The following is a 20,282-nucleotide window of genomic DNA, read 5'->3' as shown; positions in this document are numbered from 1 at the left end:
ACGTACCTGTCGACAACTAGGTCTAGCAAGTTGCCGCAACAAGACTATCTACAGGTGCCTCTTTTAATCCTACAGATCAACAACCCCTTCGATTCTATCCTGCAGTTTGAAATCTCTCTTTTGGAAATTTAGTCAAATTTTTTTAGAAACCTAGTACAGATGCATATGCTCAAAAATATATACGCACACTCTAAAATATACGCAAGCAATTCTAACCTACGATGATGAGCACCTCCGAGAGACTGATCCGGCGGATACTCGAGATTGACGAAGTCACCATAGATGTCTCGCTGTCGACCGAAACGTCATCTACCATTAAAATAATAGCACCAGTTAAATTCTGAAATAAATCCAGAAAAATACGAGCACCCATATGCCGAGGGACTCGAATTCAAGTGGCAGATTTCACCGCAAGAAATCTCAACAACTGAGCTGTGCTTAGTTTGCAAAAATATTTAGTCAAATTGACCTCAAGTTTGTAGAAATGAAAGCACCAGATATTAAGGCCCTAATGTTTATTGCTGCGAGCAGGTGCTGGTCTATTTCAACAACTGTTAAGCGGTTATGATGGACTGAAGTGACAATTGCCGATAGATATATGCTGGGGAGTTACGTCCATAATTATGTTTGACTCGTCTCCAAAGCGTGTGTGGTACCTTGAGCATGTCGAAAGAGACTAATTAAGCAGAGATCAAGACTTATTTTGCTTGTTTTGCATTGTGGCCCCACACACTGTCATGATCAAATAGTTTTGCAAGTCTTAAGTAACTAAGCAAGGGTCTGTTTGCATAGATTAAAGTTGAGTGCTAAACTATAGCACCTATTAGCACTCATATCCTTTTTTTCTTTCTAAAGCTTATAAGTCTTGGCTAAAGTAGTCTATCCCATTAGCACTCATGTTTGAATGGTTACTACTAAATAAAATTTAGTACTTTCATCCATTAACATTGGATCCAAACGGAGTCTATGTCAACGTTAAAACTACTGCCATATCGATCAGGATCCGTGTGGTGATGTGCATGTCAACAGTTGACTGGGTCGGCTGGCTGTGCGAGTAGTGCAACCGAATTGCCCTTGATGTTTTCTGGAGTGAACTGGACATAATCCTTGAAACGAGTCGAGGATTAATATTGTTTGTTTCAAGTATTCATATGTAAGCAGTATATTGTTGTAGAATCATACATGTGCTTAGACGTATGGCCTGACGTATCATCTAAAAAGACAATATATATTGGATGATGACTTAGGTGAGAAGTCAAAAACGAATCGACACCCAGTTGACGGAAACAGTATGCCAGTGCTTGTTGCGTTGAAATGGTAAAGGATTTTAAAGTTTAATCTAGATAATCTAAAGGTCGGATTCTAAAAAGATCGAGCCCTAAAAAAGTCGGGCTGTAATCTTATATATACTATTTTGAGCTAAAAATATATAAGAATGAAGTTGGACTTGAATAGAGTACTAGAGTCACCATCCGTTACCACCCTGTGCAGTAATTAATAAAATTAAGACTTGAGAGGAAAAGATCAAGCTGTCTAATTTGTCTTTACACTACAACAAAAAACAGGGGTGGGTCAAAATGTAATTCGTTGCTACAAATGGAGCGGGGTTACTATAGCAACCAACTCACCTCTAGAAATGCATCTTTAGGGGTGGGTGGCGTCATAGCCCGCCCCTAGAAATAAGGCTCATTTTTAGAAATGGATAATTGCGTAGTGGAGTAACTCACTAACACATAATACTCTCTTAGTTCTCAAATCTATGACAGCATTAACTTTTTACGATTTTTTTACCAACAATATTTAACTACTGTAAACTAAAATAATTAGTACCAGTAGATCTAACATTATTTATCTTTACATAAATATTTATAAAAAGGTGAAAAATCAAATGGACAGTACACATTTAGTAAAATTGCCCAATATTGATGACAGTTACCGACGTACCTATGCTGGATAATAATGTCGATAAGTCTGTTTGACTGGTGTCCAAAGCGAGTAGTATCTTCAGCATCACAATCGGATAGGAAGAGAGCAGACCGGCCTTTGCATTGCAGCTGATCACACACGTGCTGAAATGATGAGTCTGTTTCCCAAGCCTGAAGTAAGTTTCCATACAAAGCTATCAGCATAGTAAGTGTGTGCGTGCTAATCAAAGCTAAGCATGTGGGTTCTACAGTTGACCAAAGTCAATGGTTAAAACCGTGTCCGCGATCATCATCTTCTCATTAATTATGTCATCAGTGATGCAAGCTTATTATGAGCAGAGAAAAAAATGCCTTGACTGTGTTGTCTTATTTACACAAGAACTAAAACTGTTCTCTATAAATGTTTACTTGGTAATGATCCTTGCCGGCACCCCATGCTCAAGTGTGTACGCGCATGCAGGATATTATCACCCGGACTACAGTTACAGTAGGTTAGATGTGTACGGATTCCGTCCGCGTTGAACGGGTTTTGTTTGGTTGCTGACGATCGAGCGAAACAAAAAGAGAAGTCGGCGACTGCTCGCCTTCGTGCACACGGGTCCTCCTGGTTCAGTGTTCTGATCGAAGAGAAATCTGCAGGCCAGACGAGCTAGCAGCAGGGTCAAACTGACGATCGAGGGTGTCAGTCAGATCAGATTCAGTGGATGGATGAACACATGGATTAACTGCATAAATGATCGGTTTATTCCGACCCCGATCATTGTATGGTACGAGGTGCATGCGTCAAACGGATAGAGTCGCAAAAGCACGCATGTACTACAAGGGTACAGCTAGCGTTGCCTAGCTACCGGAGTTGTTCGTCACACCGTCGACAGAAAAGTAGTCTATTTTCTCCGCTTCATATTGTAGGTCATTTTAGCATATCTAGATATATAAATTTTGTTAGACAACTAGATAAACACTATGTTTAGATAAGCTTTTTGTCGTGTAATTTTCATTTTTCTAAATCATGTACATAAAATACACTATATATATACACACACAAACTTTTTGGTTAAAACTAATGGATATTGAACTGAATATCCTTAAATTTAATCGGCCCGCCTCTGGTGTTAGCAGTAATTAAATCTCTCCACCGGCGAGCTGTTACCGAAAACGACAGAGGCACCCGCCGGCAGTCTGGACGGTGGACGCGCCACGCGGTTCAGTCAGGCCGGCGGCCCTGGTCAGCGGGCAAGATCCCCAGTTTAGAAGCAGTGAGAGCCAGCCTGAAATGAGTATGATATTCAGAACCAATTCATTCTCAAATTCTCTTGAACTTCACTTATTTATTCGCTAAATATACAGGTTACTTTTTACCTGCAGCTGGCCAGCCAAACAAAAGGCTACCAGCACGCGCTAGTCAATGGTCTGCGTGCTTGCTCTCCAGGTGAAGCGAATTCGCCGTTTGAAACCGTCCCAACACAAGCTGGCACCTAGTATTTTCTTTTTCTTTTTTAAAAGAAGAAGAGGAGGAAGAAGAAGAAAGCAAGGTGGCAGCACAAATTTGGCGTTGGACCGAAGGAAACCAAACGAACAAGACAATAGAAGGGGAAAGAACCATCGTGCCCACAACCCCAAATGCATTGCACCTTGTGCCAGAACTGGAGTTCACTGTACACAAAACGCGCGGGGTTTCTTTTCTCTTTTATTTTTTTGGGATATAAAAGAATACTAGAAAAATACTAGCAGCGGCGGAATCTCCCTGGCCGTACACGTGTCACCCGATCAACGGGTCTCCCGACCCTGCGCCGCGCCTATAAATTTGCTGCAACGTCCGGGGCGGAAAAAGGAGGCGGGCCAAGAAAAGTGTCTGTCACGCTGCCCGTGCACGACCAAGGTGCTCGCGTTCATGTGCGCTGCGCGGCAAAGGTGGCGAACGCGAGGGGAGGAGGCGGCGGAGGGATCGGTGCCGGCGGCGCCGGCGGCGAGGAAGAAAACGAGGAGGAGCGGCTGGCGGCGACGGCGGCGGCGTGGCGGATGCTGTCCGGGTACGAGCGGCGGAGCCGGGAGGCGTCCGTGATGGTCGAAGCGCTGGCGAGGGTGGTCGCGGGCGGGGCGCCGCCTGCCGATGCTCGCTGGGAGGCTGGCTCGCCGGCGGGGGGCTTGCAGGGCTACGGCTACTACGGCGAGATGTTACCGTCTCACGCGGCACCGCCGCCGCCTCACGGTAACCAAGCAGCTGCATCCATCTTCGCTTGCCAACTCGTCGTGTCTACTCTAGCCGATGCTAGCTGCGTCTCCTCTTGGTGATGGTCAGAACAGGGAGAGCAGCAGTTCAGCAACTGTCTATCCCTACAGGCTACAGCTACAGGGCTTGCTCTGCTCAACCCTTTGTCAATGCTCTGTTCCATCAACCAGGACCTGTTTCTTTTCCCGCTTCCGTTTGTTGTACGTTCAAAGTTTAAGCAAACTACAAAACATGGCTTTTCAAAACACACACACACTGACACACACACAACTCCCATTCTAATACTACCGCATCTTGCAGTAACATACCTTAACCTTTTGTTGCCGGCCATGTTCGTAACTTCAACCCAAAACAGTTGAAGAAACAGCAGCTAGAATATAAACTGTTGAAGAAACGGCAGTGAAACGAAAAGGACAACAAACAGGACGTGGTTTAAAGATCCGTGAATGAATGTCACTGGACATTAAAAAAAATGAATCGTGTGAATGCTTCCTTTAAAGTTTGGCTCCAGGCGTATGTTCTATAGAATGCTAATCAACTGTATCACTATTGCAATGGGAAAAGAAAACGAGAAAATTTGTAAAGTTTCTTCTCTGCCGTGGTACCTATACAGAACACAGTGACGTCTGATTGATACCTAATTATTCCATGCTTCAATCAAAGCATGTTCTTCTCACTCCTAGGTAGGAGTAACACAGGAACAGAGTTAGAGGAGTACACACAGTCTAAATTGATAAAAACTTTTATTATGTGCAAATAATATGAAAAAAACTAACAAAAAGAATTATGTAAAAAAACAGAGTTCTTGTTCGATTGATCACCACGAGTCTGCACACCAAATTCCATTGCTCTTAACAAGTTCAGACCCATCGTCCACCCACAAAATGGAAAACGAAAAGGCTTCAGTTTTAATCCAAGTGTCACAAAGATAGAAGAACAGAGGCACAGGGCAGATCAATCATGTCCCTCTTTTTTTTATGCGATTCAACTGCATCAGTATAGCGAGTAACAGTAATTCTTATGAATCGCACAAGAGCAAAAAATTTAATCTTTAAGCATCCTGGCGTTGTTCTTGCTCTGTTTTCACTCATGGCCTGTGCGCGCAGAGTACGGCGCGGCAGCGGCAGCGGCGCCGGCGCAGCACTCGCCCGCGGCGACGGCGTCGGCGGGCCCGAGCGGGGAGATCCCGTCGCCGTCCTCTGCGGAAAGCGGCGGCGCCGGCGGGCCGCGGCGGCGGTACCGCGGCGTGCGGCAGCGGCCGTGGGGGAAGTGGGCGGCGGAGATCCGGGACCCGCACAAGGCGGCGCGCGTGTGGCTGGGCACCTTCGACACCGCCGAGGCCGCGGCGCGGGCCTACGACGAGGCCGCGCTCGGGTTCCGCGGCAGCCGCGCCAAGCTCAACTTCCCGGAGTCGGCCACGCTCCGCCCGCCCTCGGCGCCGCCGCCGGCCGCCGCTCCTCCTCCTCCTCCGCCTCCTCCGCCGCCGCCTCAGAGGCCGGAGGCGCTGCTGGAGTCGCAAGCGCTGGCGGGCGGCGGGGAGTACTCGGAGTACGCCCGGTTCCTGCAGGGCGCCGGCGAGCCGCCCCGCTTCCTCGAGCAGACGGTGACCGCGCCCGCCGCGGCGCCGGGCTCCCCGTCGTTCCCGGTGTTCCTCAGCTTCGGAGGAGCGAGTGGAAGCGACGGCGCGGAGAGCCATCAGTGGTGGCCGCAGGGGAGCCGCTCCGGAAGCGACGGCGGGGCGCCGCCGGCGACACAGGCGGACTCGGGGTGGTGGCCCGCGCCGCCGCGGGACCCGTCTGCGGGGTGACCCGCGTCGCCGCAGGGGTCGAGTTCCGGACGCCCCTGCAGTGCTGATCCGGATTTTGGGCCCACTTTTATTCCACGTCATTTTGATCCGAGAATACACATTCATACGGCATGTAGAATCATAGGTGTAGCGGTAGATACCTTTTCTCTTTCGTTTTTGAGATGCATTTGTATTCGTGGATTCTTTTCGAATAAGCTTTCGTTGCTTTCTCGGTGAGAAAAAATGAGCAAGCAGTGAGAATCTGAACTTGTCACGTCAATGGCGCGGCGGGGGTATCCGCGCCGGTGATGTTCTACTCCGTTCCAGTTCATCCTCTGGTGAGAAAGAACGGCGCAGTCCGGCCTGGCATTTCCGGCTCACCTGCTCGCGAGAACGACGAGCACTGCAAGCATCTGGCAGTAAAGGCAGTCTGATTACTGGTCCATGATCGACCTGGCCGTCAGAACTCAGTGGACTACCTGCTCGATCGTCAGCGCCTGCATCTATCAGAGCGATAGCTCAAGGCATTGACCAGCAGTGTAATCGCTCCAGAATTTTTCATGGAGGGCATTGCCGGAAGGGAACGAAGATGTCGACAGACGACAGGTCGATGTGGTCAGGGGTGGACGAGGAAGCTGCGGTATGAATCCGAGGTTCCCGGCGGCGGCGGCGGCGGCACGCACGACGACGAGCTGGTTGCTTCTTCATCATCATCGTGTCATCTGTTGTTCTGTTCCGGAATCCGGTGCTCGTCGACGACGTCAAAAGCAAGCCGCCGGCGTTCGCATTTGATTTGGGATTTTGGGTGCACACGGTCAGAGGACACCTGAGCTCGAGCGTTAAGGAACCCTAACCCGTTTCCTGCCGACGGCCGCTCGCTGTCTCTCCCGCGTGCGGGGACGGCGACACCTCCGCGCACTTCGAGCCCGGCGCGCGGCGGGGAAGAGGGGGCCGAGCAGTGAGTGGGCCAGGGGATCGACGGGATGGGCTGGGTCCGCATGAGAAAAAGGCCTGGTGGTCATTGTTTGTGACGGGCCGAGGCCGAGTCGGAAATGGAAAACAAAAGTCCATTTTCCCTCCGAGAAAAAACAAACCTTGGAAGTTTTTTTTTTAGATTAAGGTTAGAAGCCGGCCTTATAAACCCACATGGTGGATATATACAGCCTAATTTTCGTTTTTTACATTATTTGTGTCAAGTTGTTCTTTTTTGTATTACCAATTATTTTTATTGATATGAGATACGAGACACCTTCTGATGTCTTTCTAAAAAAAAATTAGAAGACCACTTAGACTCTAAGTCTCAAAATGAGGGTCACAAATATGACTGAAATCTCTAAAACTAAAAAAGAGAGATCCAATCATCAAAATCAATAAAAAGGCCAACTAGAAAACTACGCTTCAATATTCTTCTTCGTTCACATTTTAGTCTTGCACCAAATCTTAAAACAACATCAATCTAACACATCTCTCGTCGACTTAGAAATTTGATGTCGGAATTGTCCGTTGCTTGCCGAATCCTTGCACCTAAAAACCACATAAATAAGCCCCACTTAGACAATAAATTTATGTGCACTGAACCTCCAGGGTGACACCTCCAAAGAGAACACGATGTTGAAGGCGCCGTCGCCGCCCATCCAACGATCTGGAGTTAGGTTTTCACCCAAAGGACTACTGACCATTGCAGAAAGCATCACAATAGCACATCAAGGGAGGAAAATGATAATTAAATAGCACTGTCAATGTTGACCTAACACACAGTCAGGTAAAGCTTTCGCCTCCTGCAAGACAATAGCAAATAATTCATCACCACCGTAGGCAAGCAAGCCATCAAATGACCACGGCAATCCCACATGCCGAACTCAGTTGGGAGCATTGGCTGCCACCGCCTCCGATGACGAGGAGGCGCTGATCGGAACCGGGGGCAGCGCCTAGGCGCGGTGCTTTGCAACCCGTGAGCCACACCATGAGGAAGGGCACCGGGGGAGAGGCAGCCGCAGACCCGGCGACCGGTGCCAAGGCACCGGCGATGAAGCCCACCCTCCACAGCCGAAGAGGCGCGGCCAGCCCCGACCCCGTGGCACGGCGCGCACCACCCCCGTGCGATTTCTGCCGAGGGATAGGGGCAGCGAACAGATCCAAGCTTGTGGGGGCCAAGATCCGGCGAAGGGTAGGCCAGATCTTGTCAGCGGCGGGCGGCGGCGGCATGGAACGAGGCCTGGACAGGATCTAGGTTTGGTGGCTGGGGAGAAAAGGAGGCAACCGGAGCCGGCTTCAGCGGCCGCCGAATATGACCGGGATGGAGACTGGAGAGCGAGGTGGTGGCGCGGGGTCACCCCCGAGCTGAATCGTCAGGAGGCTAGGCGACGCCAAATAACTATTGATCACTAGTTCTCATGTCAAGCATGGCATTCATACATATAGTCAGCACATAAAAACATAAAGGGCTCTTACCAGCATACAGAAGCAACCTTGCTATTGCTCAGGTACTCCTGCAGATCTCACTTGTGCAGAAGTTGGGCAACAAAATGCTACTCCTCTGCACATCAAGCAAGGTTCTAAATAGCGGGTCAAGGGGTTTAGCGGCTGGACTCTGAAAACAACTAATAGCAGGTTAAATGAGGCTATAGCGGGATATAGCGGCTAAATTACACGTGAGTTCAAATAGCGGCACCATGCATAAATAGCTATAGCGGTCTATAGCAGAAGCTATAGCGGGAGATTTAAAACTTTGCATCAAGCTCAGCCAATCCTCGCAACGTTGCCTTCCTCACATCGATAGCAAACATCACTGCCAACTTGCCGATGTGCCTGGGTCTGGTTCGAGAAAGCAAGTAAACGACATCATCATCCATGCTTAGGATGGGGTATGCCACCGGAAGTTCCTTCCATGTTTGTGCGGTCTTGCTGCCCAGCATAACCATGAGATCAGAAAGACATGGGTCACCAGCCTCCAAGTCCACGTCTTTAACGTCAACTACACAGTCACAGTGCCATCCCTCCCTACTAGAACCAACCGGCATTGCCATGTAGCAGTGCATGTCGAGGAGAACCAAGCCTGGGGCGGCGCCGGACTCGGGAAGAGAAGGTGGAACCCACGAGGAAACGGTGGAGGCAGCCATGTCCGCACCTTGGGTTGGGAACGAAACTTGGGACGACCTAGGGTTCACCTTTGGAGACATCTCCGCACCTTCAAGCCCCGTCTTCAGTTCAGGGGCGACGCGGCGCCGGCGCGTGGGCGTGGCAGGGAGGTTAGCGTGTAGCTGGGCCGAGGGGTCGACGGGGTGGACTGGGTCCGGATGAGGAAAAGGCCTGGTGATCGTGTTTGTGATGGGCCGAGGGAAATAAAATGAAAACAAAGTCTATTTGACTATTTCTTGGAAGTGCCACTGCCGTAGTGCCATTGAGACGAGAGGCTTTAGTTCCAAGCAATGCAGCTTTGATAGTAGATTTGGAAAAAAATAGTTCTTTAGGACTGAAAAACTGCTATTTTCAGAAAATACTACTGAAAAATCGCCTCTTGGAGATGGTGGTGGTCGAGCTCATGACGGCGGTCGGTGACGAGGAACATCGCACATTGCTAAATAGTTCATGAACTATCAAAGCTTAAACTGGATTTTGCTTTCAAGAGCTAGGGGAGGAATTCCATTATTTTTCTTCTATGAAAAGTACAAAGTCATGTTATTTACTACCATTGCACCAGTGGGAATGGGATCAAGGATTATTTCATTGCGCTTGCTTTCCAAACTTATAGCTTTGTCCCATATACGAAATTAGAAAAAAAATTTATATATGGGACAAAGCTATAGGCTTGGAAATCAAGTGCAATGAAGTTGGCGAACAAAAGCAAAAGTTCCAATCTCAGGGACAATCCAGCAGCAACACGACCCTGCTACAACTCGTCCAGAGAATTCAGCCTCGCTCTGGAGGACAAGGTAGAGTTTATCAAACGAACCAGCAGTTTCCGTGAACTCCTCAGTAGACCCAACATTTCAACCAATAAATACAGCACACTCCCAATATAGCTCGCCGGATTCATTTTGAACGAGATCCTGGATCCAAGAGGCGAGTTCTACCACGACGGTCACATCCATAGAGGACTTCCATCGACGTCCTGAGGGGCCCAGTAGTTGGACTACAAACATGACTTGTACATTTATAAATATTTCTAAACGTGATGCCTTGATGTTTGTATATTTGTAAATATATTAGTTTATCTAATTAGCTTAATTATATGCTCGCATTTGACTTTTAGTTAGTTTCAAATATTCTGTGACATCGAACACGTACGACCAATGAACGTATAGTACTGCAGAGCTCGAGTGCGCTTAGCAATTATAAAAGAATAAATAGTAATAAATAAAACTAGATTTGGAGAAAATAGAGGGAAACCTCATTTGCACCGGTTGGTATTTCCAACCAGTACCAATGGATGCCTAAGGCACCGAGTGAAAAACTCGGGGTCTTAGGGTCACGCCATTGGTCTCGGTTTGGGGGAACCGGTGGCTAAGGCCGTTTCCAACCGATTCCCATGGGCTGTTTTCTAGTAGTGTATGTACTTAATCATCAAAATCATAATTAATTGTGGGATCATGTTTCTTACACAACAACATTACGATTAAGAAAAGTTACCTGGAGCTCTATGAGTTCGACAAGCTGAAGCTTGATATAGTCGAAATTGGCCAGCTGAGTGAGTTGATAATCAACTACGACTCTGGAAGAGAGCATCAATTACGCTAAGTGCATAACGAATGCCCTGAGATCAAGTAGAGGGTCGGATCTAGGATCAATTTGCTGGAGTTAGTTTTAATAGTAGTTTGAAAAGCTTATTCCGAAAAAAGAACGTTATATGCTAAGTATTCGCAATTTACTCAGCTCTAGAGGACTAGAACGTCTAGGGGGAGAAAAACAAGGTATCAATTGTTTCCGAATGCAACTTATTATCCATAGTAGAACTCACAACGTGAAGTTATTATAATGCGTGTTAGTTTTCTTCTAATGCTAATCTAGTCAGCCAATGTTGTTTGCCAATGTCAGAGCTGAAAATATTAAACAAAGCAAAACGAGTTAGCGACGACTAACGAAACGCAAGCGCTGGAACTTTCGGTGTTCCTTCCTCCACCACATCAGCTCAAGATGGCGACATCGCCAGCCGTTGGACACGGCCTAAGTTGCAATGCAAGGTCAAGTCCTACTATTAGAATTTATAGCATCAAGCACCCACACACCTACTACTATAGTATATTGATCATGACTTTCGAGAAAGTGTAACATGCATCCATGTGCAATTTGCCTATGATCAGTTTGTGTGCAGATGTTAAATACTCCCAGACGTGGACACAACTCATGCTCGCATGTGAATTCAAACTCACCATTTGCCGCCCCATCTTTGCAAGTTGGATCTACCAGCGTTTTCAACTTCTCGCTCTTTCCGTTTCTGTTGGGTTTCCATGCATTGGATCCCGTGATAGTCACATCGGATGTTTGGATACTAATTAAGAGTATTAAACATAGACTAATATTAAATAAGTTCCAAAATCTCTAAGCTAATTCGCGAGATGAATTCATATATTAAGACTAATTAGTTCATAATTAGCCCATATGATGCTACAATGGACATGTGCTAATAATAAATTAATTAGCTTTAACAGATTCATCTTGTGAACAAGCTCTAGTAGGCTTATGCATTTAATTTTTATAATTAGCTTATATTTAGTCTTTCTAATTGGCATGAAAACATTAGATGTGACAGGGCTTATTTTAAAGCTTGGGATCCAAACACCCCTAAATAATTGGTGGTCCTCTTGCAGCTTGTGACTTGGCCCAATCCTTTCGCATCCCCCGTAGCCTATGGAAAAGGCACAACTCTTCTTCCGCCATTTCGTTTCCAAATCCTCTCCCCACTAAGTTTGTCTAGCGCTGCTACGTCCGGGATAGATACCAGTGCTGCATTCCTTGTCACACCACTTATTATGTAAGCCATCATTCAGTCGCCAACAGTACATATTATGCGTTTATGCTTGCTGATAAGATAGACATGCAGACAGATCCTGTTTATTAGTACTACTAATGTTGTTGGGTTCTTTCATTGGGTATGTTCGTTGATGGTGCAGATTGAGAGTGTTTTCAAGAGCAGAGCAATGGCAGGTGGAGGGCTACTGCACCTGTGGAATGAATTTACGGTGGAAATCATGGTGCTTGTGAGCTTCGCGCTGCAACTGTTCCTCCTCGCCTGTGGAGGAACCCGCCGGCGTAGCTCCTCTGCCGTGCTGAGGATTGCCCTCTGGCTAGCGTACCTGTCGGCCGACTCGACAGCACTCTACGCACTGGGCCACTTATCTGTCGCCAGCAGGTCCCGTGGGCATCTGCTGGTGGCGTTCTGGGCACCGTTCCTGCTGCTGCACCTCGGCGGCCCGGACAACATCACCGCCTACGCGCTGGAAGACAACAGGCTGTGGCTGCGCCACCTGCAGACTCTCATCGTGCAGGCGATGGGAGCGGCTTATGTCCTCTACAAGTACATCTTTGCTAGTGGCGGCATCCACGACGGCAAGCTCCTGATGGCTGCTTCCATCTGCATGTTTGCTGCCGGCCTTGTCAAGTACGGCGAGAGGGTATGGGCGCTCAAGAGGGGCAACCTCAGCAGCATCGCCAGCAGCTTCGACAAGTTGGATGACACGGTTTGGCAACCATCAAGACAGCTTACGGAGGGTGATGAGGAGATTGATGATGAGGAAATCCTGCTTAGAGCTCACTCCCATTTTGAAATATGCAAGGGTGCCTTCACCGATGTCACAATGAAACCGTGGGGATTCATCAATACCAGGGGCGGATTCAGCGGTGGGTCTGGGGAGGTTCGAGCCACTCCTACCGTTGGAAATTCCCTAAGCCTCCCCCACAAATTTGAGGAGGAAGAAGGAGGGAATGGGAGGCGAGAGGAGAAAGAAGAAGAAAAGAGTTCAACCCTGCTTCCGCCGTACCTGTCCAAACCTAAGATGTTGACTGTCCTAGACAGTATGGCGGAGATGGAGCTGTCTCTCATGTACGACATCCTTTACACCAAGGCAGCAGTGATACACACATGGTATGGCTTCTGCATCCATTTGATTCCACTACTCAGCACAGCTGCCGCGTTCATGTTGTTTCAGCTCAGCATCGGCAGCACCGGAGATGGGTATTACAGCAAGGTAGATGTGGTTATTAGCTACGTTTTGCTGGCTGGAGCTTTGGTCCTGGAGGCTATGTCACTGTGCAAGGCTGCCCTATCCTCCTGGACATGCTCCTTCTTCTTGGACAGGAGTGGATGGAAGTGGCTTCTCGATGGCATCACTTTCCTTCGCCGGCTTGTCGGGTCAGCATCCAGGAGACTCTGGTCAGGATCCATTCGGCAGTATAACCTGTTAGACATGGCAGTCAGTGACAAGAATGTGACAGTAAGCTGGCTGGCAAAGAAGGTGGGCCTCAAGGACTGGTGGGACAAGCGGTGCTTCTCGGACACTTTCTCGGGCAACAAGTATTGCTCCATGGAAGACCTCAAGGTGCTGGTGTTGAAAGACCCTGGAATATTGTTGCTATTATTGATCGGAGCGGACTCGTCAAGAGGCGGCTCTGCACTGCGAGCACACAGTTGCGAAGAATGTGTGTGGACCGTCGTCGACATGGACTTGGACGCGAGCATCCTGATGTGGCACATTGTAACTGATTTGGCCATCCGGCGCCCCATGGGAGATGCAAACGTTAGCAGAAGGCTTGTCAAGGCTACCAAGGTGTTATCGGATTACATGATGTTCCTTCTGGTGTTTAAGCCTGAGATGCTACCTAGCCATACGCGCCGCAAAGTACATCTCCAAGTGCGCAAAGAATTGGAGCGCTGTTGGATTGACTGCTCAGAGGCGTTGGGTCTGCCTGAGGAAGCGGTGTCACGGCCACGGGCGGATATGCTTGCCGATTGGTTACTGAGCCTCAGGAACGAGGATAGTCAACATCATCCATCCCACCACATTGAGGTAAACTCGACGATTGTTTGTACATAGTCCGTTCAGTTTTCATGTCTATATCTCCCATAATAATTCCTTTGAAAACATATTAATTAAAAAGATTTTTCGGCTACATCCTCGCTGATTTTACATACAGCAGCATACTTCTAATGACCACATTCAAAGGGCACCTCATAACAATCTCGTTAAACCTTAGTCAAGCTAAGCAACAGTTTCGGGAAAAAAAAGTGAAACTCGATTCTAAGATACTAAACTATACTCATGTGTACGAATGGAATATCTTACACATCAGGGAGTATATCATGATATGTTATATCATACGTACATGTACATGATACGGAATATAACATACATCAGGGTGCTTAGGCACGGGGCGGACCTAGGGCCGGGCCCGGCCACCCACCCTAAGCGTCTGGCCGGGCTCCGGCACACTGGTTTTACAAGGCCAACTCAGCCACCATGGTTGCAACCATGTTCTACCAGAGAGGAACAAATAGTTCTCTGCACACTCTATCTAATCTTTGGTCCACAACTGTGCTAAAGTTGAACCTCAGAAATTCAAGTAGTACTGCTTGCAATGTTAACATACATATACTGAAATTATGGAGTAGGTTAAACAGTATAACCTATGTTTGTACTAGGGGCTGCCTCACTGACAGGGGTGGGGCTGGGCAGACCCACAACCTGGCTAGGACCGGGGCTGATCCAAGTTCCACAGAAGCTCGAGTGTTTTTCCTCTTTAATATTTGTCTAACATCCCATTAGAACAAAACATGCATTTAGAGACACTATTTATTTTAGCTTCTAGAGACATTTTACGTTATCTTTACGTAATCCAAGAGTCATTTTTCACTATGCCGTAGAGGTACCACTACAACTAATGTCTCTTTGATAAAAGAGATACTTTGTTAATTGTCTCTATATTCTATAAGACAACTTGTAATGACATACTATTATGCCTCTACACGCTAAAGTTCACTAAAAAATATTGAAAAAATATGATAATAGTTGACTACGATGCAGCTTTGAAGCTTCAAACTCCTCACACTATATTGCACAATCCTCATCTTGCTAGCCATCTCAACCTTACAACAATTTTATAATCCTTATGAGTATTCCGTAATGTGCCTTAGCGATCTAAATCAGTATTATCCAAAACGCTAAATGGTAAAAAGTTGGTCACCTACTGTTTAGCTTATTATTCGGTCAAAATGAATGTTTAAACGGTTAAAACAACAGATTAAACGGAAATGGTTGTCCGTGTTCTTTTAGTACCGGCTAGTGATTCTCTTGGATGCGTATTTAGTGAAGGATGGTAATGCGGAAGACACAAGGATTTATAATGGTTCGGGCCGCCGGGAGGTATAATACCCTACTCAGTTCGTACTGCTTGTGTATCTTGTACTGGTTTGTAGTAGGGGGTGATAAACGGTCGAGAGAGGGATGGGCATCCCAAGTCTCTAACATCGGTGGAAGGGAAGAGTGTTCGTGGCTCTCGTCCGGTTAGGGCGGCGGCCGGCGAGAACTACCCGGAGTTCCACTTGCCTCTTTCCCAGCGGCGAAAGTGTGCTCGTGTGCTCCGGAGGGTGACCAGCCATGCGTTGATGATCTTCCCGTGCTCTCTCTTGGGTTTGAATTGGTTTGGTCTGGTCTCTCTGGTCGGTCCTCGCGCACAGGAGCCCGTTCTCTTCCCTTTATATGACAGGGAGATGAACATTGTACAATTGCAGAGAGAGAGAGATAGAGAGATAGAAAGTCTGGCCCCCTGAGCCTCTGGATGAATCGTGGATTCGTGCAGAGGGCCATCTTGCCACGGCTCAGTTCTTCTCCACTGATCGGGGTTAGCTCGGGGGACAGCCGGTCTTCTCCTGAACTTCGGTGGGTGTGCGCGAGCACACCCACTGAGTGAAGCCCCGAGCCTCTGGGCGAATCAGAGGCTCACTCAGAGGGTAGAGTTCCAAGGTCATCGTAAAACGCAATGCTTTGAATTCAGTCATCTCGTCCTGTCGAGCGTAATCATCACAAAGCTCGATGCTTTGAATTCAGGAGTCTCATCCCGTCAAGGCACATAATTATCTCGTTTGATGCGCGGGTAGGACGCCGCTGAGTCGGTGAAGGGCGTGCTTGTGCAAGCCTATTCCGTGCCAGCGCTCCCGTCAGGCTCCCGTCTCCCCATCTGTTCTCGTCGGCGCTAGAGCACTCGAGTGGGATTCTGTTGACGGAGGCCGCCGTGGTGCGGTCTCTTGTCTGGCAGTCATCGTGTCCATCACGGTGATGGTGCATAATGTGCGATGTGGCCCTAGCACGCCTGCCACCTGTTCATGGCATCGTTTACACCTGCCCCGCGTTGTACCATCACAGAAGGCGTATTAGTGGGGTCAGGTGCGCGCATTTACTCCCTAGCCGGTGTGGTGAACCGTTAGGATTTGGCCGCGTGGGTCGCTTGCATGGCTATAAATAGGGGCCCTAGGCTCCTTGCCTCCGCACCAAGTCACCCAGTTGTTCCTTAGCCATGTCACCCGATTACTTCAGCACTCCAAGAGCACTAGTTCACAGGTCGAACCGTCCGCCGGTCTCTTGCTGGTTGCTGTTAGAGGATTGATCACAAGTGGAAGAGGATGAGATTGGGGCTTGCAGCCCCACCACCGATGGTGATGTTGTGCTGAGCCTACTGTTGTGGATTGAGCCCCTTGGTGCCGATGCCAATGTCATCCATCTCCACCTTGCCTGTAAGGTAGACATGGATGCCGCCAGGCTCGATCAATGCCTTTAGGCTTGGGGTCTCGCTGACCCCTCCCTGATAGCCTTGCTCTTGCCAGCTGTGAGCGTCGCTGTGTGTCTCGACAGCCTTCCTCTTCATACTCGGGGCCTTGGCGTTGGTGAGGTCACCATGGTTGTTAGAGGATGGATCTCGACGTGGTTGTCCATGGTGATCCTCCTTTACTAGGAAGACACTATGCCAAGGCCTCAAGCATCACCCTTACAGGCGATGCTTTAGTAGTTTGTTCTTGTACATGGCCACAAATAGGCTATCATGTAACTATATCTTGTGTATGATTTCGATCGAAGAGTGGAATATATCTCCGTTTTTTGAGCCAAGATGCCCCTTTACTCTTTCTTTTTCTTTCATCCGCTCTTTGTGTTTTATGCGGCCACGTATTCGGCCTCCTTTGCGAGTTCGCCCCTCAGGCCTCCGCATGTGGGAAGGATGAAATGAACCGCGTTCTCGTATAGCGAACACGACTCCCTGTATCAGCGTGATAGTCCCTGGATCAGACGCTATCACATACAGAATCGTCATTTCAGGCAACATCGAAGTCATACATCTTAAAGAGTACAAACATGGGTTTAATTATTACATAATTCCTGAGAGTTTCATAGTTTTCTCTCCTTACAAGCCCATAGGACTGAATTCATAACTCAAACAGAAAAGCGGAAGAGGTTCTAGTCTTCTGGGCCGTCATCTTCGGGTCTCCTCTTCCCACAAGCAGACTTGCGCGTACCCCAAGCTTCAGTTGTACCAACTATCATTGTTGGTGTCGAACTCCTCCTCGGATCCTGCATCTTGCCAAGCTATCTCCAAGGATGGGATAGGTTCAAGTCACCATTTGTATGCAAGCTTTGAGGATGCAAAAGGTATAAAGAGTAGCCAAGGAAAGGCAGGGGTTTCCTATGCAAGAATAACTTGAGCAAAAGCACATCTCTCCTCACCAGGCCATTTTGGCATCTCGGACTCCCGACCATTCTTCTTTCAACTCTCACTCACTCACTCACTCACTCACTCACTCACTCACTCACTCACTCACTCACTCACTCACTCACTCACTCAGTCGGTACGAGAACTCCCTCTCCTCGTACCTCAGCTGCCCAACAGTAGGAAGTAGAGGGAGGTAGAAGTATAGTAACCCTACTCTAGTTAGTGAAGCCGGATTGAGAATCGTACATATCCGAGTACACGGCTATACGTATAGTTTTACACCCTGCAGGGGTTGTTCACCTGGACCCACTCGAATCATAGCCGATCAGGAATGATCCTCCTGGATATCGTAACACCGAAAAGTCACGAAACTAACAGCTACGGCCGCCATCCTGCTTTCCCGGGTCTGGGTATGATCTCCCTGGAGAGATCGTCCCAGGACTGTGAAGCCTCTCCCTACTGTGTCGGGATTAATGAGGGCCAACACCCCTTCACGCCAGCACTGGTCCTCCCCCTCCACTGATCTCTATCCTCCTGCAGGCTAGGCCCCATGCGTGACCGGATCCTTCCTCATAAAGGATAAGTGGTGTGCACGTAGTTAAAGTTTCGTCACTAGGTCCAGCCAACTCGGTCCTTACCTGCCGAAACGAGCACCTTCGTCACAACGCGTTTCCGCCACAATGGTCCGCAACTGGCACCCATTACAAGTATGGCCCACCATCTCCCTCCTACTCTATTTGGGATCTCGAAAGATCTGTCCCGAACTGGGAACTCTTGTACCCGCCATAGGTACTCGCAGGGCATGCCCAACACATGCCCCTGGCCCTCGATCCGAGATTGAGTTACATTGCTCGTCCCCGCGACATCACCCTTTCCACCATCTCCTCCAGAGTAGCTCATACACCAAGACTATATCACAGATCTGTATACACTCATAATCTCCTAACTATATATTGGCAGAGTAGGTCATTAAGGGAAGTATGAATAAAGAGGCCATGCAGTTTCTCACTCATCATAAAGTAAAGCGTAGCATATCTGATCATGCAATGACTATGAGAGTCGAGAAAAGAGATGGGCGTGAACCTGTTGGTTCCTCGTAGAACTCCTAAGCCTCCTGGTACTCTTGGTCCTCGGTCAGCTTCTCGGTGGTGGGTCCTATTCGTAAATACGTATAAGTATATGGGTCAAAGTGCAAATATGCACCAAATTCACAAATAAGATCCAAACGGCACCCAAAACCTATTCTAACGTGTAGATCATGTTTTTAGAAAAATTATTAAACTGATTTCATAAGTTTTGGAGCTAAAATGGATTTATTATGAATTTTTGAAGTTAAAAGGTATTTCTGAAACTAATAAATGATTTTCAGAAAATAAAAAGAAAAACAATGACACATGGCAGCCTCTAGGCATGCCATGTGGCATGCTGACGTCAGCATGACATCATCCGGGGCGGGGCTCTTCTGAGGTCAGCATGGCCGTTGCGGACGTCAGTGTTGACCGATCAACGGTCAGAGGGCACACATGTCGATCAGCGGCAGTCGGTGACCGGTGGGGCTCACATGTCAGCGCTGGGAAAAAGAAAAAGAGAAAGAGTGTTGTTCTCGTGGGCTTCATTTCTCCTTGGGCCGGCTCGTGGCCCATGTTGCCTCGGGTTTGGTCGACTTGTCGCTGGGGTGGCTCGACGGGCCGGCTCGGCTTCTTCCTTCACGCGGCTTCTAGCCCGAAGGCCAGCTTGGCTCTGGCGGTTAATGGGCTGCGACCCATTCTTCTCTCCTCTTCTTCTTTTCTTCTTCTTTTTCTTCTCCTCTCCTGCAAGCACTCCGGCCCCGCTTGTTAGTGTCTCCTCTCTCTCTGACTTGTGGGGCCGGCCTGTCAGTGGCTAGGGATCCTGTGTGACAGCCTCCCGATCCTGTGTGGCTTCCTTGTGTGTCTGTGCATGTGTGCAAGGCCGGGGTGCGACGCGGGTGGCGATGGTGCATGGTGCGTCGGTGGCGCGTCGGCAGCGAGGTGGCGGCGAGGTGCATCCGAGAGCCTAGGCCGGCAAAGTCCTGGTCTTTGGCTCTGCAACGCGCTATGCGCTCGAACACCAGGGCAGTAGGGCAGCCTGCGGCGGCGGCGGTGATCGAACACGATGGTGGCGGAGAGTCGTGGTGGCGGTGGCGAAACAGGCAAGGGTGGCCGGTCTAGGGCCCTAGGCAGGGCAAAGGCCCGACTGTGGGCCCTGGCTAGTGCATGGCTGAGCCATGGCTTGGCCGCGGCGGCATCAAGATGGTTCTGCGGCGGCGGCCTCACGGAAGCGCGCCGATGGGTAGTGCTCCGGACCTGGGCTATGGATGGCCGTGCAAGGCGGCGTCTTGGCATGGGTAACGCGCACACGCGTGTGAGTTATGGCATCCCAGAGCCGCGGCGTGGCCATGGCAAGCAAGCTCGGCACGGCGGCACTTGGAGCGTGAGGTGACGGCGGTGGCGGGTCAAGGCAACGATGGCGATGGGCTCCTGCGGGCTCACACGAAAGGGCAAAGGGGTCCTAGGGCTCTGCTATGGTTTGGCCATGGCGGGCTAGGCTCATTGGAGCTCCTGCTTATCTACGGCGAGGGGAGGTCGGCAGGGCTCACCGGTGGCCTGGGGGCGCTGGCACTCGGTGCAAC

General features: G+C 49.0%; 2 protein-coding genes across 2 annotated transcripts; both read left to right on the top strand.

The window, feature by feature from the left end:
* Positions 1 to 3,330: 3,330 nt before the first annotated feature.
* Positions 3,331 to 6,203, top strand: LOC120686607 (ethylene-responsive transcription factor ERF110-like). The gene is made up of 3 exons (XM_039968816.1): positions 3,331 to 3,370; positions 3,757 to 4,134; positions 5,262 to 6,203. Exons 1-3 carry the CDS (start codon positions 3,331 to 3,333, stop codon positions 5,960 to 5,962), a joined length of 1,119 nt encoding a protein of 372 aa, XP_039824750.1. The 3' UTR covers positions 5,963 to 6,203.
* Positions 6,204 to 12,042: 5,839 nt separating this feature from the next.
* LOC120686605 lies at positions 12,043 to 13,971 on the top strand. Its single transcript, XM_039968814.1, has one exon. It carries the CDS (start codon positions 12,043 to 12,045, stop codon positions 13,969 to 13,971), a length of 1,929 nt encoding a protein of 642 aa, XP_039824748.1.
* Positions 13,972 to 20,282: the final 6,311 nt, after the last annotated feature.

This window comes from Panicum virgatum, chromosome 8N (assembly GCF_016808335.1).
Source record: "Panicum virgatum strain AP13 chromosome 8N, P.virgatum_v5, whole genome shotgun sequence".
Lineage (NCBI taxonomy): Eukaryota > Viridiplantae > Streptophyta > Magnoliopsida > Poales > Poaceae > Panicum > Panicum virgatum.
This window is presented reverse-complemented; position numbering and strand designations above follow the sequence as displayed.